The sequence below is a fragment of the Ovis aries genome, chromosome 3 (assembly GCF_016772045.2).
Source record: "Ovis aries strain OAR_USU_Benz2616 breed Rambouillet chromosome 3, ARS-UI_Ramb_v3.0, whole genome shotgun sequence".
NCBI classification, from domain to species: domain Eukaryota; kingdom Metazoa; phylum Chordata; class Mammalia; order Artiodactyla; family Bovidae; genus Ovis; species Ovis aries.
The window spans coordinates 149,815,867-149,828,380 of record NC_056056.1 but is presented as its reverse complement, the minus strand read 5'-3'; the positions used below and the strand labels follow the sequence as shown (position 1 = coordinate 149,828,380).

Here is a 12,514-nt window from a genome sequence, read left to right as displayed (position 1 = left end):
CACGACTGAAGTGACGCAGCAGCAGCAGCAGCATTGTTAATTATGGGACTTCCCAGGTGTCTCAGTGGTAAAGAATCTTCCTGCCAATACAAGAGATACAAGAGATATGGGTTCAATCTCAGGGTTGGGAAGATCCCTGGGGGAAGGAAATGGCAACTCACCCCAGTATTCTTGCCTGGGAAATCCCATGGACAGAGGAGCCTGGCGGGCTATAGTCCATGGGGTCACAAAGGGACAAACACGACTTAGTCACTGAGCATGCACACACAGGATAGACACATATGTTCCTATGATGGCTGAAGTGTGTGGACAGGGAAAGGCATGTCTGGCACCCTATGGTTTTGGTTGGTCTCTCCTTTCTTGCTCTTTCTGACATGTCAATAACTTTCTCTGATTAGGAAGAATTAACTGTTATTTCAAAAATTGTGTTTAAGCTAAAATATAAATTACATGTAATAGCAAGACAGAATTAACACCTCAAGAATTGTTCTCTCATTTATAAATGAAGAAACTGAAGCTCAGAGCAGTTGTTCTATTTAACTGGGGCTTCACATCTAGCAGGTGGCAGAGCTCAGAGAACAGCCCCTTCACCTGAGCAATTTGATGTACATTTTACCAGGGAAAACTGGAGTCATTCCTTATGATGATTTAGTGATGCACACACAAATCAACATTCAGAAGCCTGTTCTTACTTTCTTTTTATGAGTTTTAAATAGAGCATAATGGCCATTGAAAATAAATCTTTGGATTCAAAACTTGACAATGTCCTTCAGCTCTGTTCTCTTTGTTAGATTGCAAGGACATATTTCCATTTTATTGCAAATTGAACATAAGCAGTTTTACTGCACAACCAGAAGTTTAGCAAGATCACTTTAAGTTTCAAGCCTCCAGATTTGTCTTGAATGAACTTGAGGTTGTATGTGTGTTGTGTGTGTGTGTGTATATAACCATTTTCAGTGGAGTGTTGAACTGTTTTTAGATTGGCTGTGGACACTTGTCTAGTGGTCTCAAACTGTAAACTTATCTGCTCTGAATTATTTTCATTTTTAGGACCAGATCTTCATGGAAAATGTGGGTGCAGTGAAGCAGCTTTGCAAATTAACCAACAACCTTGAAGAAAGAATAGAAGAGTTAGAAATATGGAACAGAAAGCTGGCCAGGCTAAAGCGGCTCAGTAGTTCGAAGTCCTCTGCCAGTGAGGCGAGCTCAATCAGGTACCTCCACGACTGCCGCAGAAATTTGGAGAAACGGAAAATGAGGGTCTTTCTATAACTAGAAAGACCTTTCTATAACAGTCTGAATGGTTTGTCTACCAAGCAGCAACCATTACTTTAATTAAGTCTCTATTCTTCTTTTGGAATGAATGTTTTGAAACACAATTATTTTATGTGATAATTTTCTTATTTTTTCTGTTGCTGCTTTTAAGATGAAACAAAATATAATGGATCTGTTTAAGAGTGGTGATTATAGGATGTGCTACATTTTAACAAACAGACCCTCTCTCTTTTTAACAAGGAAAGGGGACCATTTCTAAATTTAGAAAACCATGTTTGATCCTCAGGGACAAAAAATTATTCAATTTCTTATTACTTAAGGAGGTAAGTGCATATTTTCTGGGGTATAGTTTTGAGAAAAAGGGAAATGTACATTTTAATGCATTTACTTATATTTACTAAAGTTCTTTTACGCAAAAAGAACTCTCAGTTGCCTTGACTTTCCTTTTTAAAATTACCACTGTTACAAAAATGAGCCATACTGCTGTGCTAGTGACAGCCTGGGCCTTTGTCATGTGGCTCCCAGAGAGGCATTGGATTTGTAATTAATCTTCTCTTTCTCTTTTTAAAGCAAATTTAGCAGAGCTCTTAGTGCATCTTCTCCAAAAAGGACCATTTCCAAAAAAAACAGCAAGGTAAATAGATTTAAATTTATAATGAACAGAGATGATATTTTCTATTAAAATGGAGTTTATGAAAATTAATCAAGAATTTTTTTCATTGTTTATTTGTTGATGGGTTCTCTAGTATGTATCCTTATGCACAAAGTCATTTAAATATTATTCTTTTAATAGATATTAATTGGTTTTTCAAAGAGGAGGTTAGGGACATTCATTTCAGAAATATTACTCTACCAGTTTTTGTGTGTATATTCCCCAACAAGTGAAATTCATCAGCAGATGGCCCTGGGTTATATTCCTTGACTCAACTTAGTCCCTTATCTTTGGTTCCAAAAGATCCCAAAGGGATGTCAGTTAATCTCTAAATCTCTCTTTTCCCTTTGATATTTGGTACTCTATATGCAAATAGAGACTAGGTATTCACTTGCTTGCAAAGCTTAAAATGTGGCAATTTTTATTAATGAATGGAGCATTTCATCAAATAGGATAACATTTACAGTAAAAAGTGAAGGTTAATCATTTATTGGCTTAAAGGACAGCCTCTCCATGGCAGAGAAGTGTCAGTGAGAGGGGAGCTTCAGTCCTCTCTTCCTAGGTGCATTCATAGAAAGCTGTGAACCTCAGCTTATGCCTCAGATCCACTGATGTTCCTAGAAGAAGGTATTTATGACCTTCATCTATACCTTGTTAAGGGCTGACCTGATATTTGGGCCATTGTCCTGGTTTACTCTCTACTTTTGTACATCGCTGAACTATTCTAAGAGGATTTAAGAAGAGTTCAGTATTCTACTATAAAGTACTAAAATGCTATGGTGCAGACAAGTTTCTTGGTATATGCCAACAGATATAAATACATGGATAAATAAACATGCAGAAGTGTTCTTGGGAAAGTTTACTTAATTGCATTGGGAAACAGATAATACCATGAACTTTAAGATGTTCAAGCTGGATTTAGAAAAGGCAGAGGACCCAGAGATCAAATTGCTAACATCCCTTGTATCATTGAAAAAGTACGAGAGTTCCAGAAAAACATCTACTTCTGCCTTATTGACTATGCCAAAGCCTTTGACTGTGTGGATCACAACAAATGGTAGAAAATTCTTAAAGAGATGGGAATACCAGACCACCTGACCTGCCTCATGAAAAATCTGTATGCAGGTCAAGAAGCAACAGTTAGAACTGGACATGCAACAACAGACTGGTTCTAAATCGGGAAAGGAATACATTAAGGCTGTATATTGTCACCCTGCTTATTTAACTTCTATGGAGAGTACATCATGCAAAATGCCAGGCTGGGTGAATCACAAGCTGGAATCAAGATTACAAGGAGAAATATCAATAACCTCAGATATGCAGATGACACCACCCTTATGGCAGAAAGTGAAGAAGAACTAAAGAGCCTCTTGATGAAAGTGAAAGAGGAGAGTGAAAAAGTTAGCTTAAAACTCAACATTCAGAAAACTAAGATCATGGCATCCAGTCCCATTACTTCATGGCAAATAGATGGGGAAATAATGGAAACAGTGAGAGACTTTATTTTGGGGGGCTCCAAAATCACTGAGGATGGTGACTACAGCCATGAAATTAAAAGACGCTTGCTCCTTGAAAGAAAAATTATGACCAACCTAGACAGAATGTTAAAAAGCAGACATTACTTTGCCAACAAAGGTCTGTCTAGTCAAAGCTATGGTTTTTCCAGTAGTCGTGTATGGATGTGAGAGTTGGACTATAAAGAAAGCTAAGCACCGAAGAACTGATGCTTTTGAACTGTGGTGTTGGAGAAGACTCTTGAGAGTCCCTTGGACTGCAAGGAGATCCAACCAGTCTATCCTAAAGGAAATCAGTCCTGAATATTCATTGGAAGGACTGATGCTGAAGCTGAAACTCCAGTACTTTGGCCACCTGATGTGAAGAACTGACTCATTTGAAAAGACCCTGATCTTGGGAAAGATTGAAGGAAAGAGGAGAAGGGGACGACAGAGGATGAGATGATTGGATGGCATCACCCACTCAATGGACATGAGTTTGAGTGAGCTCTGGGAGTTGCTGATGGACAGGGAAGCCTGGCGTGCTGCAGTCCATGGGGTTGCAAAGAGTCAGACATGACTGAGCAACTAAACTGAGCTAAACTGAACTGAACAGATAATAATAGTGGCTACCTTACAAAAATAACTGCTAGGATTAAATGATCTAAAGTCCTCAGCACAATGCCCAGCACATAGCAGGTTACTCAATAAACACAAAATAGTAACAATATTGTGTAGGGAAGGTGCTCTTTGTACTAACCAGTTTGCAAGGGAAAAGAAGAAACTGTATCTACATCAATGGAGGCCCTGATTGGAAGGTACTATTTGGTTCCTGTGGGCGTCCCTGGTGGCTCAACAGTAAAGAATCCACCTGTAATGCAGCAGCTGCAGGAGACTCAGGTTGGATCCCTGGGTCAGGAAGATCCCCTGGAGGAGGGTATGGCAACCCACTCCAGTATTCTTGCCTGGACAATCCCATGGGCAGAGGAGTCTGGTGGGCTACAGTCCATGGGGTTGAAAAAGTGTTAGATACAACTGAGGCAACTTAGCAAGCACACATGCATTTGGTTCCTGTGTGACCTTTGTGGCAACCATCTTGTACCTAAGGGATCTCTTTCCTTCACAGTTTTGTCAGGATATTAACTACAATATATGGTCCATGAGAACAGACTCTGTGTCTGCCTTCCTCATTCTCTGTCCCCAGGGACAGGCACATAGTGTGTACTCAAGAACTATTCGTTAAATCAATGCATGAATGGAGACCCAGTCTGAAAATATTCACTGTAGGCTAACAATCTAAATTTAAAACATTAAGAGACTTAATGTCTTGGGTGCATGGGTGGCGGGGGTGTTGGGGTGTGAACACAGAGTCCAGGACTTGTATAGACATTGAAGAGCATCCATTCAATTCAAAGACCTCTTATAGTCACTGTCTTATGCCTGTGGAGGCAAAGGTGAGTAAGATGTCGCCTCTTCTAAGGAATTTTAAGCTAGGGACTTCCTTGGTAGTCCAGTGGTTAAGACTTTGTCTTTCATTGCAGGGAGTGCAGGTCTCCCCCACCCAGGGGTTTGGGGAGGTAAGATCCCACATGCCTTGGGGCCAAAAAACCCCAAACAGAAAACAGAAGCAATATTGTAACAAATCCAGTGAAAATTTTAAAAGGGTCTACATTTTTTAAAAATCTGAAAGAAAAGAGAAAAGAAGTTTAAAGTAGCCAGGGAAAATCAGAAGAGAATAAAAAGAACAGCTATACCTGGAAGTGATAAATAATGTAGAAGCTCAGAGCACTGCGGGAGTAGCATGGGAGCTGGGCCTTCAAGGGGGCAAAGCTTCGGCTGGAAAGTGACAGGAGCTGCCAGAGCAGGATGGAATGGCACAAGCCAAGGCCTGGGAGCCGGTGCTGGCTTCAGGGACTAGGTGGGAGTTTGTTAGGGAGGAGAGAGGTTAAGGCTGAAAATGAGTTAGTTTCTGGATCAGCAGTTAAGGAGCTCATTTGGTAGCCGTGAAGACCTTTTGAATAATAACGATAGGTTGTGCAGTGTCTCCTTTCTTTATAGACAGTAAAAGGGAGGCAGCATGGCATTGAGAATAACAGCATATATTCTGAAAGTGTTAGTTGCTCAGCTGTGTCTGACTCTGAGACCCCATCGACTGTAGCCCAGCAGGCTCCTCAGTCCATGGAATTTCCAGGCAAGAAAACTGGAGTGAGTTGCCATTCCCTCCTCCAGGGGATCTTCTCAACCTAGAGATCGAACCCGGGTCTCCTGCACTGCAGAAAGATTCTTTCTGTCTGAGCCACCAGGGAAGCCCCACAGATTCTGAAGCCAAGTGTTTTTTGGGTCAAAGCCTGGCTCTGTAACTTATTAGCTGTGTGATCTTGAGTGAAGAACTTAGCTCCCTGAGCCTTATTTTTCCCCATCTCTAAAACAGGGATGAGAACAGTACTTGCCTTGTAGGGTTGTTGAGAATTATTGTGAGGTTCAATAAATTAGTATACATAAAGCACTCAGAAGAGGGTGTGGCACGTAAGTGCCGTAAAAGTGTTCACCATTAGTATTTTCAAACCCACTCTTTCAGTGATTCTCATACTTTGGCATGTATCAGAGTCTTCCAGGGAGCTTGGTAAAATACCAATGTGTGCTGTTGACTTGGGTGAAGTTGGAAAAACCTCAGAGTTCAAGTAAAAATTCACTGAGGACATGGAGAAGGAGGGCGAAAGGGAAGGAACTGATGCAGACACTTTTCATTATCCTGCTTCTTATAGATTCCCAGCCCCCATCTCAGTCTGAGTGGAAACCTATTGAATCAGAATGTTTCAGGGCATTTAGATTTTTGACAAACTCCATAGTAATCTTCATGCAAACTTGAATTGAGAACCATTACACTGTTAATTAGATCCACCCAATAACTCTGTAAAGTTGGCAGGTATGATTTCATCCTTCCTGTTTTATTGATGGAGAAATGAGGATCAATGACACTTTGATGACTTGTTCAGGGCTTGACTCCAAATCTGACTCCAGGTCTTGGGGGATTTTCCTATATGAGGTCAAAGGATTTGGAACAAAACCACAGGGATGTAAAACAGTCTGACACCTTTAGGGAGTAGGCTGGGAGGGAAGCTGCTATCCTGAAATTAATACTATTTAATTCTAATCAATTCAGTAAATTCCGCTGAGTTCTTTCTGTGCACAGATCACTAGCAGAGCATCCTCAGAACTGTTCCAGTGAGATGTAGGAATGGTGTAAACCATCTACTTCTTGGTATTCAGTGGTGGTTTAGTCGCTAAGTTGTGTCTGACTGTGACCCCATGGACTGTGGCCCAACAGGCTAATCTGTCCATGGGACTTTTCAGGCAAGAATACTGGAGTGGGTTGCCATTTCCTTCTACAGGGGAATCTTCCCCACCCAGGGATTGAACCTGGGTGTCCTGCATTGCAAGTGGATTCTTTAGCAACTGAGCTATTGATATTCCGTGAAAGTGAAAGCCACTTAGTCTTGTCAGACTCTTTGTGAAATTCTCCAGGCCAGACTATTGGAGTGGATAGCCTTCCCCTTCTCCAGGGGATCGTCCCAACGCAGGGAATGAACCCAAGTCTCCCACATTGCAGGCAGATTATTTACCAGTTGAGCCACAAGAGAAGCCTATTGGTATTCAAAGAGACTTCTTATTGCACCTATGAATGAGTCAGTTATAATATATATATATTATAACATATATAATATAGTATATTATATGTATAATAGCCGTCAAGATTTGGGTAATTGTTAAAAAGGGTACAGATAATCCCACCCACAATATTACACTGAAGAACAGTTTCTCTATGCAGATAATCTGCCCAAGAAATTCAAAGACCAATTTAAGCTTTTTCTTGTCTACTGCCATCCTTCAATTCCCTTCTTACCCTGGACCCCCAGGAGGAAGCAAACATAACACTTTCTATTACATTAGTAGGAAAACTTGTATTTAAAGAGCTTATATTTAACTGGGAAGAAAACCTCTCCTGTCTCTAGTCAGATTCCTCACCAACTGCACAGCTGTCTATCCTAGTTCTGGCTCATTCCTCATGTGCAAGTTTTTAATGCCAATATGTACCAGTCCTAAAGGTTTACCTCATTCATTTCCTAGAAAGTGTAATTTACTTATTTTCATTTCCCCCTATAGTGTTACTCATCATAGTACTTAATGTATATTTGCTGAAGGGATATAAGAATAAATAAGACATAGGCCCAGAACTGTTCTCAAAAATAGATGGCAGAATTGGATACTAATATATATGATTTAAGGAGTAATTAATAGTATTTCATGCCACAAAAACCTTTTCTGCAATTTGTCATGCTGCCTGAAATTCTTCCATTGGGATTTATTCTATCATGTCTTGAAGGCATTTTGTTTTTCGAAAGTATCTTATTAAAAGAAACGGACCTCTATGTTCTGACAGTATCTTGTCTGGCAGGTCCTCTTTTCTCATAAAACTTCAAGAATAAGCACTAAATAATGGCACAGACAATTGTCCTGCAGGGAAAAGAGAGCGTGGCCTGGAGTGCCAAGGAAAGGGAAAGACTTGGCTTTGAAAGAACTTCGTTTTCAGAGCGGAGGAGGGAGAGAGAGGCTGAAGGCAGCAGCAAAGATCCCCTGGGGAGTGAGTCTTCCGACATCCTTCTCAAAGTTGGTGTCACTGACTTGTCATTTCTCATTGCTGAATTTTTTATAGGTTTCTTTTTCAGGAAAAAAACAGTCATGTCCTAACTGGGTTTTCCAGAGCTTGGTTATAACCCTCATTGCTGTGATGGCATTTTGGTAAGAAAAACATCAGTGTTATTCTACGTCAAGCTCTTTTTCTCTTTCCATCTTCCTTTCTCACGCATGAACTGGGGACTGACTTTCTATTTACTTTGAAGACTGAGAAGCCCTTTAAACCAGGTGTTGGTCTTTGATTTCATGTAGAGATGAGGGAGTCCTTTGTCAACTCATTCTTTGAAGGAAAAAAAAAAGCACAGGCTTTCTGCTCTTAAATATGAAATGATCTTTTTTTTAAATAATCAACTGGCTATTTTTTACTAGCTCATTGTGGCTTTCATGTTTGTGTGTATGCACGTATGTGTGTGCATAAGTGTGTGTACGTTGTTTAGTCCTGCCCTGCAAATAACTGTTGCAAAATCTTTGCTCTCCTTTCCCATCTACTTGGAGGAAAAGAGTGAGTAAACAATCAGGTACAATCCGCTCTCCCCTGGATACTTACATTTGTTAGGATTCTTCTGGATTTTGTGCCAAAAGAGACCATGAGATTATCCTAAGATATGCAATCTGACGAAATTCTAGCCAAACATGCTAAGCAGTTAAAGCAAACAAATACAGAAAGGACAAGGTACTTGCTAGGCAAGTGCTGGATGCCCTTGGCCTGCCATCCCTCCTCCACAGGAGGAGGAGTCGTGCTTCTGTGGGATAAGAGGTGTGTCTCAGGCCTCTGGTCTTCAGGCCTATGCTGCCGCTATGATGGCTCCTCAGCCTTTGAGCCCTGGTCATCTCGCCTGTGTCTTCCCTGCCTTCTGGTTTCCTGTCTGACCATTCACAGGGTAAAATGGGTATTTATCTATCCCTCCAAAATGCTGTGTTAGTGTGGGAAAGGACTAGCTCCTGGGCCATGTCCCAGATGAGACAATTATCCTCAGAGGCTAAGTAAGCAATGGGCCCAAAGATGCTTCCGGTTCCTTGAACTAAGGCAACTTCTTAGTTATAGGAGACATTGTTGGTCTCTCTGTACCCTTCTCTCCCCTCAGCATTTTAACTTTTCCCCTGCTACTGCCCACTGTGGGAAGCATACCCAAGTATTTTCACACCACTACATAGAATTTCCATAGAAGCTGGTATACTTTTTTCTCTCTCCTAAATGAACTTGTCTTCTGCTAGGATTTTCAGTTCAGGACAGAGTGAGCACCTTGACCTTTCACAGACATGCTTAACATTCTCTAGAGACACAGGTTCCCATGAAAGCCAAATGCAAAGCGTATAGGAAGTCTAATTTTGACATGAAGAGACTGCTTTTTAAATGTGCCCATCAGATCTTATGAATTCCAATGCTGTTGACCTCCAGGACCAGAAATAGGTGGTGTTAGGCTTGTTTCCAGCCTGTGGTGTATCCGAGAGGGGTCAAAACCCTAAAGAAAGAAGCAGATGTCTATTTTGGTGTATGATCCTAGAAGCTGCCTGGGCCATGCATTGACGCAGATGGCAGATGGATCAGAAAACATATTTAAGGATTAATAGTAGGGAGATAGAGAATGGGGAATGTGGGAGAACAAAGTCAGGGAGACTGGACCACAGCAAGTAGTTGCCACGGCAACACAACAGATTCTGTCTGACGGCATCTTTGGGGCTCAGCATGGCTTTTACCAAGCAGCCCTGTGCCCGCTGGGTAGTAACCAGCTGCTTCGGAGAAAACTCTGGGAATTCTTTCTCTGTGAGCTGAATTAAAATGGGGGGTACATTTCTTTGTAGGTATTTAATGATGGTAAACCCACTACCTTTGTTGGGGAACGAAATAATGAGGAGTTGAGTCTAGGGAACCAGATGTGACATCGAGCTGCAGGAGGTCACGTGAGGTCCCCTTCTGTCCGCACACAGTAGGATGGCAGAGGTCTACAGTCACTGCCCCCCCTCTCCCAGAGAGGAGGATGCTGAGTGTTAGGATGTGTGAGTGGTATTAGGAATAGCTTCCCAAAGCTCAGGATCTTTGAGGAAAGCCTCCACTTGGATGTATAAGTTTCAATCTTTGTGGGGAATGATACACTCATTATTTTGAAGTCACGTAAAGTGGAAATGGATACTTTATGGCACTGCTTTTCCTTCCTCTGTCCAATTTGATGCACTGCGCTCTCAAAAGACAGGCTGCAGGAAGATGTCAGAAGGGGCCAAAAGGATTGGTACCTACCGCTGACTAAATCTGTGTGGCCTTTCATCTCCCTGCACCACCACGCAGCCGCCTCCACTGGGGGATGTGAACTTTACTCTGACTTTTTCCTGCAAGGAGCAGAGGGCTTCCTCCAGTGCTTGACACACTTCCTCTTGTAATCTTCCACTAGTGACAGACACTTCTGAGACAGCTTGCCAGCGTCAGGGGGCTGCTTGTGGAAAAATGCGTCAGCTCCACCTACCCCAGGAGCCTCTGAGCTCCAGGAAGACTGGGAGGTTGTTCTTACCAGGGCAAAGAAGCAGAACTGTGCTGGTTTCCATGGCCGCCCGCCCCCAGCTCGCTCATCTGAGTGGTCTGGGAGGGCACATCTCTGGCAGCTGGTTCTGTGAGATTTACCTGGAATCAAATCAGCCACGTAACTCTTTCCTTTGTCATTTTTTAAACAGTGGCTTGACGATAATCTCCCTTTACATACTCAGCTTAAAAGATCAAGACCGATGTACCCCAAGTGCCCCTTCCGGGTAAGAGTTCCCATCTTGTTTTCCTTTGGGGAGGATTCTTGAAGGCCCCTTTTGTTAACTGTTTTGTTCTCTTCCTCCAGCAACCTCACAAGCTCTCAGGAGCCAGCTCTGCCCTCCACAGCTTCCCCCTCAGGTAAGATCTCCGCATCGGTCACCTTCAAACCCAGCCTGGGTTTCATGTGAATTGTCAACAGAAGAACCAGCCTTTCAGGTTAACCTTGCCACTTCCCTCCCCTCTGCCTGATGCTTTGCAGCACCTAATACAACGCTGGCAACCACACTGCCCTCCTTCCAAGTACCTGAGATCACTTTCTGTGAGATCCTGCCATGTCAGCAGACTTACTGCTGCCCCATCTGGAGAACAAGAAGCGGCCTCTCAAGCCCCATGCAAAGACAGTCGGAGGAGCAGGAGCTGCACCAGGGGCCATGGGCAGGTAAAGAACAACCAAAGGGTAACGACTAGTGCTTTGAATCTGAGGGGTTTGTTCCCCTTCCCAATGTTTACTTGGTTAGACTGTTAATGAGTCTAGATAATGGTTCCACTCCTCCGTTAGGGGTGGCAAGATCTTTAAAAACACAAATACACAAACTTGCAATCATTTCAGTTTAGTTCAGTTCAGTTGCTCGGTTGTGTCTGCCTCTTTGTGACCCCATTGACTGCAGTACGTCCTGTCCTGCAGGCCTCCCTGTCCATCACCAACTCCCGGAGTTTACTCAAACTCATGTCCATTGAGTCCGTGATGTCATCCAACCATCTCACCCGCTGTCTTCCCCTTCTCCTCCTGCCTTCAATCTTTCCCAGCATCAGGGTCTTTTCCAAGGAGTCAGTTCTTTGAATCATGTACCGAAAGTATTGGAGTTTCAGCTTCAGCATCAGTCCTTCCAATGACTATTCAGGACTGATTTCCTTTAGGATGGACTGGTTGGATCTCCTTGCAGTCCAAGGGACTCTCAAGAGTCTTCTCCAACACCACAGTTCCGAAGCATCAATTTTTCATTGCTCAGCTTTCTTTCACATCAAATGATTACATTTAAAATATTGAATTCCCAAAATATTGAAGTGTTGGTGGATTCATGTGAAAGGGTCTCATTTGTTCTTTGCCAAACAAGATAGTAACAGTAGCACAAGTGAAGTCATCATGTGCAGATGGGTGGAGCTTAAAATGTGATCTAGCATCTGGGCTCTCTATCTAAACCAAGTGTGACAGGATGTAAATGGCTTTGAAGATTCTAATGAGTTCAGGGTAAGCTTTAAGTCCATGAAAAAAAGCTTTCACTTTCAGGTTATCTTCTTGGGACATAGACAAACACACACACACACACACATGCACACACCCCTACATACTGGTGTTCTTTTAGTATCAGAATGTTCATGTTAAAAAACCTGAGAATTCCCTGGTGGTCCAGTAGTTATGACACCATGCTTCCACTGCAGGGGGCACAGGTCCAGTCCGTGATGTGGGAACTAAGATTCTACATACCACAAGGGCAAAAAAAAAAAAAAAATATGGAAACTTGATTAAGGACAAAATTATCTCTGAAAGATCAAATACTGCACATCTAAATGTATAGTAAGTTATTTTTTTCAGAAATTCCTTCTGTATACACACATATTAGCAAGTGTCTAAAATAGTAATGCGTGCATCACTCAGTCATGTCT

At 42.2% G+C, this 12,514-nt stretch overlaps 1 protein-coding gene across 3 annotated transcripts in view; it reads left to right on the top strand.

The window, feature by feature from the left end:
* MYRFL (myelin regulatory factor like) overlaps nt 1–12,514 on the top strand; it is a 121,404-nt gene that overhangs the window by 93,787 nt on the left and 15,103 nt on the right. For all 3 annotated transcript variants that reach the window (XM_060412793.1, XM_027967457.2, XM_042246922.2), the window contains 6 exons: nt 1,051–1,214; nt 1,846–1,909; nt 8,135–8,220; nt 10,780–10,854; nt 10,935–10,987; nt 11,109–11,288. In XM_060412793.1, the coding sequence (XP_060268776.1) occupies nt 1,051–1,214; nt 1,846–1,909; nt 8,135–8,220; nt 10,780–10,854; nt 10,935–10,987; nt 11,109–11,288 (622 nt within the window). The remainder of the gene's footprint in view (nt 1–1,050; nt 1,215–1,845; nt 1,910–8,134; nt 8,221–10,779; nt 10,855–10,934; nt 10,988–11,108; nt 11,289–12,514) is intronic.